General features: G+C 46.0%; 1 protein-coding gene across 3 annotated transcripts in view; it reads right to left on the reverse strand.

The window, feature by feature from the left end:
- The window catches only part of FEM1C (fem-1 homolog C), a 44,714-nt gene that overhangs the window by 21,111 nt on the left and 15,696 nt on the right, over positions 1–7,907 (reverse strand). Inside the window, exons 1-2 of one of the 3 annotated variants that reach the window (XM_005300132.5) lie at positions 7,534–7,776; positions 6,000–6,719 (exon numbers count right to left, since the gene is read on the reverse strand). In XM_005300132.5, coding sequence (XP_005300189.1) covers positions 6,000–6,543 — 544 coding nt within the window. In that variant the 5' untranslated portion in view covers positions 6,544–6,719; positions 7,534–7,776. Of the gene's footprint in view, positions 1–5,999; positions 6,720–7,473; positions 7,777–7,907 lie in introns of those variants that run through there. The other 2 variants (XM_042854661.2, XM_065550339.1) reach the window with 2 other exon arrangements.

The raw sequence follows: 7,907 nt of genomic DNA on the forward strand, positions 1-7,907 counted from the left end.
TAACACTGCCACTCTTCCCAGTGGAGTGGGGAACAGTCAGCTGAATTCATCCAAAATTGCAGAACAGTCCTGAAAAATCCAGTACACTTGAGAGATCTGTCCTTCACTTAGGGCCTGGTTTTGTGGTCCTCACCACGAAAAACTCCAGTGCTACTACTCATAGCTTACCCAAGTAGGATGACCAGACAGCAAGTGTGAAAAATCGGGACAGGAGTTGGGGGGGGGGGGGGGGAAATAGGAGCCTATATAACAAAAAGACCCCAAAATTGGGACTATCCCTATAAAATTGGGACATCTGGTCACCGATTACCCAAGCAACATGATTCTTGACAGTTCCTCTACTGTCCAGAAGCTTCTATGAAACTTACAACAGTATTGTTAATTTCAACCTGCTGCTGCTAAAGCCAAGAGTAGTTATGCTGGAACTGTCTACAACATTAGGAAGACAGTGCTGAATTGGTTCACATTTGGAAGTTTCGTTTTTCAAATTAAAACTTTAGTTCTACAGAAACTGTAGATATTCCCTCATCCATACACAATACTGAGTGGGCAAAAAGGTTTTTCAAGTCCTATTTGTCATTTTTCCCCTCATCCATACTTTTTGTGTGACCTAAATAAAATATTTTAAAATAGTCCCTTACTTTCTAAACAAGTTCCTTTGTGACTATTTGAACTCTTGCCTCTATCCTCCATAAGAATCCGTGGAAACTGTAGAAGAGGATTCTGGAAAATGGTGGTAAAAAGTGAAAGTTGAACACACCTTGAACCAAGATGGCCTATAACTCTGAAATTATCTGAGTACTGAATCATCTTCCATAGTTTAGCACTGTCGCGCATTTTAAACTTTTTCCTCTCGCCCACTGCCATCACCACCTATGAGGCACTGTTATCATTTGCTCTTATCTTGATCTTGACTCAGCTGAAATCCTCCTGTCTTAATCACTTACTATCTTTACTACTGCACTTCATTTTATGCTGTTCCCAAATCTCCACTTTCTAAGCTTCAGTAGTCCAGAATGCTATTGCTAGACTACTCACGCATTCCAGTGAAGTCCATCATTTTTAACTGCTTCAGTATCCATCTTTTCATTGAAATTTGCCATCCTGATTTTTGGAGCTCTAAGAACCTACCCCATAACCCACTCCATCTTCCCCAGCCCTAAAATACTCGTCACTAACAAGTGGGTAGTCATTTTTCCAGAAGTGAGGGTCTGGGGGTAAATGGAAAATCATGCATGGTACAGTAACTCCCACTTAACGTCTTCTTGCTTAATGTTGTTTCAATCTTACGTCCCTGCTCAATTACAGAACATGCTCCATTTAAAGTTGTGCAATGCTTCGCTATAACGTCATTTGGCTGCCTGCTTTGTCCACAGCTGGCAGCCACCCTATCAGCTTCCCTAAGCCCCTCCCTCCCCACAATGCCTCCTGCCCGCCGACAGACCCCACGGATCAGTGCCTTCCCCCTCCTAGCCCCCTCCTCCCGCCCATGGCAATCAGTGGGCTTGCAGTGTTCAGGAGGGAGGGGGGAGGAGCGAGGACTTGGCACACAGGCAGCCCATCCCTCCCCTGCCTCCTGACTGCTGCAAACCAGCTGATTGCCGCGGGCAGGACGGAGGGGGGAGGAGCGAGGACGTGGCGCACCTCCCTCTCCCTCCCCTGCCTCCTGCCCACGGCAATCAGCTGGTTTGCGGTGTTCAGGAGGCAGGGGTGGGAGGGGGAGCCTGTGCGCCGTGTCCTCGCTCCTCCCCCCTCCCTCCTGAATGCCGCAAGCCAGTTGATTGCTGCAGGCAGGAGGCGGCGGCGGAGGAGGAGTGAGGACGCAGCGTGCAGAGTAAAGGGGGAGGAGGAGGGAAGAAGAGATGGGTTAAGGGTGGGAGCTTGGGGGAAGGGAGGGCGTCGGCGGGCCGAGGCTCCCACCCCTGGTGCTTTCAGAGTAGGGGAAGCTGCCGCTGCGCAACCTGCTTCTCCTAGCTTACAGCACCTTCAGCCTCCTTGCCTGCCTCATTGTCTTCAGTCAGTGCCAGTGGGCTGTGCCTGTGTGGGGTAAGGTGGGGGCACCTCCCAACCATAGTACTGTACTGTGTGGCAAAAAAAAAAAATTTTCCCTGGAACCTAACCCCCACATTTACATTCATTCTTATGGAGAAAATGGATTCGCTTAACATAGTTTCACTTAAAGTTGCATTTTTCAGGAACATAACTACAACGTTAAGTGAGGAGTTACTGTACATTATAACTCACATTTATATATTTAAATTGTTTGGAGCTTTATGCCCCTCCCCCTCCTGTTTTCAAGAAAATATTGGAAAGACAGCCTCTGGTGCTCCTTATAACAGCAGCTTTCTAGTGGTACCCCATTTAATGAAGATATATTTAGCAGTCTTAGGCTACATCTACACTAAAGCCAGGATCCACGCTCGGAGATCAATTCACCGGCAGTCGATTTAGTGGGTCTAGTGAAGACCTGCCAAATCGACAACAGATCACTCTCCAGTCGATCCCTATACTTGTCTTCCAATGAGCAGAGTAAGGTAAGTCCAGGGGAGAGTTTCTCCCATAAACCTCCCCACGGTAACCTGCCCTAAGTACGTTGACTCCAGCTACGTTATTCACATAGCTGGAGTTGCATAGCGTAGGTCGACTTACAGCGGTAGTGTAGACATAACCTTAGACAGCTTTACATTTTCAAAAAGTGCTGTACAAATAATTAAATAGAAAAGCTTTAGCAGGTGTAAGGCAAAGGCAAACGCTAGAAGGCTCCCCCAACTGCCAGCTTAGGAAGCAGGGGCAAGATTCAACACATGCAAGCCAGTAGTAAAAGAATATTGGGAAAACCTACTCCTCAGATACTTAGGGCTCGTCTATACTTACCGGGTGGTTCGATGCCCGGCGACCGATGCATCGGCAGTCGATTTAGTGGGTCTAGCGAAGACCCGCTAAATTGACCACCGATCGCTCTCCCATCGACTCCTGTACTCCACCTGAAGGAGAAGCGCAAGGGGAGTCGAAGAGAGAGCGTCTCCAATCGACATCACATAGCGTGGACCCCACAGTAAGTAGATCTAAGTACGTCAACTTCAGCTACATTATTCACATAGCTGAAGTTGAGTTGCTTAACTTAGATCAATCTCCCCCCGTAATGTAGACAAGGCCCTAGTAGATACACTCCCTTAAAATCTCCCTCCTGTGAGCAGAGACAAGTAAACATTAACATATCCAAAGAACATAGTAGTTGTAGGAAGAGCAACAGGGACATCTATAGTAACTGGTTTCTTTGTTCATAAAAAGCAGCAACCTGGACTTTTCTTTCCCTCCCTCCTACTATGAGGCCTCTCTACTCACCATCAAGGTGACACTTTCTTATAAAATGGGAGAAGGAACTGAAGATATGCCTGGCCAGATTCTCTCTTCCCCTCCAGCACTATTCAGAATAAGGAATTTCAGGAAGCAAGAAAACTCTGTGGACTCATCTATACAGCATGGTATTGAGCACTAGAGGGGTGTGAATTCTAAAGCTCACCAACAGTTTGGTCAAAAAACAGCTCATGTAGACCCTTTGGTTGTGCACCAAAAATTCCCTAATGCATGTTAATGTAATACTGTTTCAACAACAGACATATTGAACAGTGTAGACAGCTGAGAGAGGAGTCTCCATCTGATGTCATTAGCAATGGGTAGAGTCTATTTCCAAAGAGCAAGAAAAGGCAGGGCATACTACATAAAAATACACTATATATGTATACGCACACTTTAAAAAAAATGTAATAGCCTTTACTAGGCTATAACAAATCCAATCTGATACTCACTTTTTTCATAATACAAGGATCAGCTATGCTGTAGCACTTCAAAAATCTCACCTTAAAAGCTCTCATCTTTAGATTATGGTTGTGTGACAAAACTATAGGAAAGGTGAATGCTTGGCATAATAGAGAGGTGTATAGTTCGGATACCAAGTGCCTTTAGCAGTCGTGTTCTTCTGCTGTTCACAAAATATTGTGAACAGCAGAAGAACACTCTCTTGGGTACTGCTGAATGGGTGAGACTTGTGCAATTGTGCTTAAGTCTTGAGTCATGCAGAAATTGAATAAAGTGAAGAGAAGAAATGAAAATAATAGAGGAGATGAGACCAGAAATGCTTATAGGTAGGGGTCTATATGATGGTCGTTTAAATAGAGCAAAGAACAAATAATGTCTGCATACTGGTATAAAAGGGGATATTAAGGATCAGTAAGTCTGAGACCTTTAACAGTCCACTGGCAGAGAGAGAAAAAGGGGTGGCCTAAATAAATGCTTTTATGATACATCAGACCTTTACACAGCTGTCTGGTAATCACCCCCAGTATATAGTTGGAACAATACACAAGACCATAGTGACTCATGAGTGGCTTTATGGCTTGGAAATTATTCTTCTTACAAGCAGAAGTAAGTTATTACATTCTGCCCACTGTGTATCTCATATTTCTACCACCAATTAGCATTTAGTTTTCTTTATATTACTCCCCACATATTTTCACTTGTATAGTATGTCTTTAAGTCAATGAACATTTGCAGTGCTGTTGTATCCATGTTGGTCCCAGGATATGAGAGACACAAGGTAGTGAAGTAATATCTTTTAGTGGATCAACTTCTGTTGGCAGAACAGACAAGCAGAGGTGTTAATTCCCACTTCATTTGAAGTGGTTTCTTGCAACATGTGTTAAGTCACTATGCTTAACAATCTGTCCCACTTATATTTAGCTGTGACACTCTGGTTACCTTCTCCAGATCTTAAGAAGAGCTCTGGGAAGCTCGAAAACTTGTCTCCTTCATGAACATAAGTTGGTTCAATAAAAGATATTACCTCACCCACCTTGTTTCAGTCAGTTAAACTGCCATTTAGGTGTTCATCTTTTTTTCTGCTAACAAGTCTTCATTTAAACAAGTATTAAAGATATCACACAATAAACTATATACTAGAAAGATCACTTGTCAAATTATATTTCATGCTTGGGAAACTTAACAATAAAATTAGCCAGAAACAGGAATTAGAAGACTATGTCATACACAGGCTTTAAGGGGAAATACCCTTGACATATATTAGAAATCAACTGTCCAAACACGGACCATCTTTCCGGGGTTAAAAATGCGTGGTAGTCTGCACTAACCAATACACCTGGTGAGTCAATACAACATTAGTAAGTGCACTGGTGATGCAATTAAAAAGCAGCAACATGCCCACAGTTAGAACAAGAGGTCCATGCAACTATGATCATAGCAAAAAGGCAGAAGTCTTCACTTTGAACAATAGTGGCAGGACCATTGTAAACAGAAGCAAAAAGACATCTGTTGCGATAACAGCACCACTGTTTACTGAAACTCTCTTTTGGCATGATCACACTCGCATTGGTCCTTATTTTTCACCCTAATTCCCATTTCTTAGTTACTGTAGCTAATAGATCAACTGAAAAATTCAAGAATCAGGGGTGGAAATTTTAAATACTGAAAAGACTTCCTCCATTTCCCTATTCTGATCTTAACAGTGCAGGCCAGTGAATTTTATTCAATGCACAATATATTTGTTTTGCAAATGAACAAATTTTGCACGATACAAGTTTATCTATATTAAAAAGTTATCACATGACCCACTAAGTTTTCAGCAAAAAGCCAATTAGTTTTTTACATACACACTTTAGCCAGGAGTATGAATCTGTGTAGCAAAATCTTTTAAAAACTGGGGTTTATAAATTAAAACTTGTTGATTTAGAATGAAATTTAGTAACTGTTTTTTTAAGTAACGAAACAGCAGGTACACTGGAAGATCAAATTGAAAAACTTACATAACTACATACAAACTATAAACATAATATAATTTCAACTTCTTGATAGCACTTTGAATATTTTACATTATCAAGTCAGATGAACATTTTTGGACAGTGGTCTCCTACCAAAAAAAAAAAACCTAACAACTAGATAGTCTCAGGAACTTTGCTGCAAGAAAAATAGGATATTGATCTTACCTTTAACACTTTTTCTATTAACATCAGCGCCTTTTTCAAGCAAATACTGAGCAATTTCTTTGTGTCCTTTGTAACATGAGATCATCAGGCATGTATGCCCATGTCGGTTTGATACTTCCAAATCAGCTTTATGCTCCACAAGGTACTTTACTATTTCCAGGTGCCCATCAAAACAGGCTGCCCTAAGTGGGGTTGAATTAGTCAGTGTTGTGTTGTTGACAGATGCTCCATGATCTAACAGACATTGGACTACCTTCAAATGACCAGCAGCAGAAGCTGCCCATAATGGAGGAGCCCCCTCAATGGTCTCACCATCAAAATTCACAGAGCCACCAACTTCTATAGAAGCCCAGCAATGCTCCAGCAAGTATTCCACCATATCAAGGTGTCCATAACGGGCTGCCATCAAAAGTGGTGTAGCACCACTAGTTTTTTCAGACATCAGCAAGGCCACCTCTTCTTTAGTTTTGTTTGCCAGTAACTTTGCAAGGAGCCGCAGTTTGCCATCACGAGCTGCATTGAACACTGCTGTCTTTAGATCCATTTAGTCTGTGCCGCTTTTATCCTTCAGTGTCACAGATAATGGGACTACTGGAACTACAGAGTCCAAACAGAAGACCCACACCCTTTTCTTAGATCTGTGTTATCTCTGTAAACAAACATGAAGGCTCTGATGAACTGAATTAGGTCCTAACAATTACACAGACTGTGCTCAGCAACCTGCAAGAGAATAAAAAATTGAAAACAATTTTTTTTGCCTCTTTAATACACTAAATCAGTGGTTTTCAACCCTGAGGGGTCCGTGGACTAGGACTGGGGGGGCGAGAAAGGAGGTCGAACAGTGATTTCCAATCTGTGGTCCGCAGACCCCTGGAGATCCCCAGACTGTCTAAGATTCCCAAAGGGGTACATGCCTCCATTCGAAATTTTTGAGTAATCCGCAAGAGAAAAAAAGGGGTGAAAACCACCGCACTAAATGCAATGGCACTTTCCTACGCCTTTGCTCAAACTGACCGCCCACTGCTTGTGCTATACACGGCACCAATTCTCCCGAGAGGAAAGGAAGTGCCACCTTCGGGGGCTTCCCCGGGCTTTGGGGAGCGCCCCCTCTCGGGAGGCTGGCGGGAGTGAGCGCTCATCCTCCCCCTGCCTCATTCACACGGGTTGCAGGAAACCCCCCCCTCTGCGCCGGCTGCATAAGGAGCCGCGACAGCTCCACCAACTTCTGCCGGACCCAGCCCGGGCAGGGAGCCGCCGACCGCTCTCTCTGGCCTGGCTCCTCCGCCAAGCAGCCCCCGACCGAGCTCACCGGCTCACCGCCCGCGGGAGCACATCTGGGACCAGGCAAGGGGAGCGAGACCGACCTTGGCTCCGCACCCGCCCGGGGGAGGCAGCCCCGCCGGCCCCTCGCCCCCTGCCACCTCTCCTGGCCCCACGTCGCCCCTGCCCAGGCACGTTCCCAGCCCCCCCGGACCTGCTTCCTTGTCGGCTGGGGCCCGGGGACCCCGCCCGCCCAGAACAGGCTCCGAGCTACCTTCCCCAGGCGCGGGCGCCCCGCCGGCTCCCTCTCTCCGGAGCCGCCTTCACCGGGAAGCCTCCGCCGCGCCCCGCGCCCCATCCAGCTCCTCCATGACAGGCGAGTCCCCACAGCAACGAGCCTCGGCGAGCGCCCAGCCCAGCGCCCAGGCGCAGCCGAACTGTCCTCTGCTAGGAGCCCCAATAGGGAAGGGGCCGCCGCCCAGTCAGCCACTTAGAGCGGCGGACTGCCGCGTGGGGGGCGGGGCTTCGCCTGGCTCAAGCTAGGCTGAGAGCGCGCAGAGAGGGGGAGTTGCTCCGCTGTGGGCGGAGGGTGCTTAAGTTTCCCTGCAGCTGGCTTGCGCCTTCCCCCTGCAGCGCAGCTCGCCAGGG

This window comes from Chrysemys picta, chromosome 6, assembly GCF_011386835.1.
Source record: "Chrysemys picta bellii isolate R12L10 chromosome 6, ASM1138683v2, whole genome shotgun sequence".
Classification (NCBI taxonomy): Eukaryota; Metazoa; Chordata; order Testudines; family Emydidae; genus Chrysemys; species Chrysemys picta.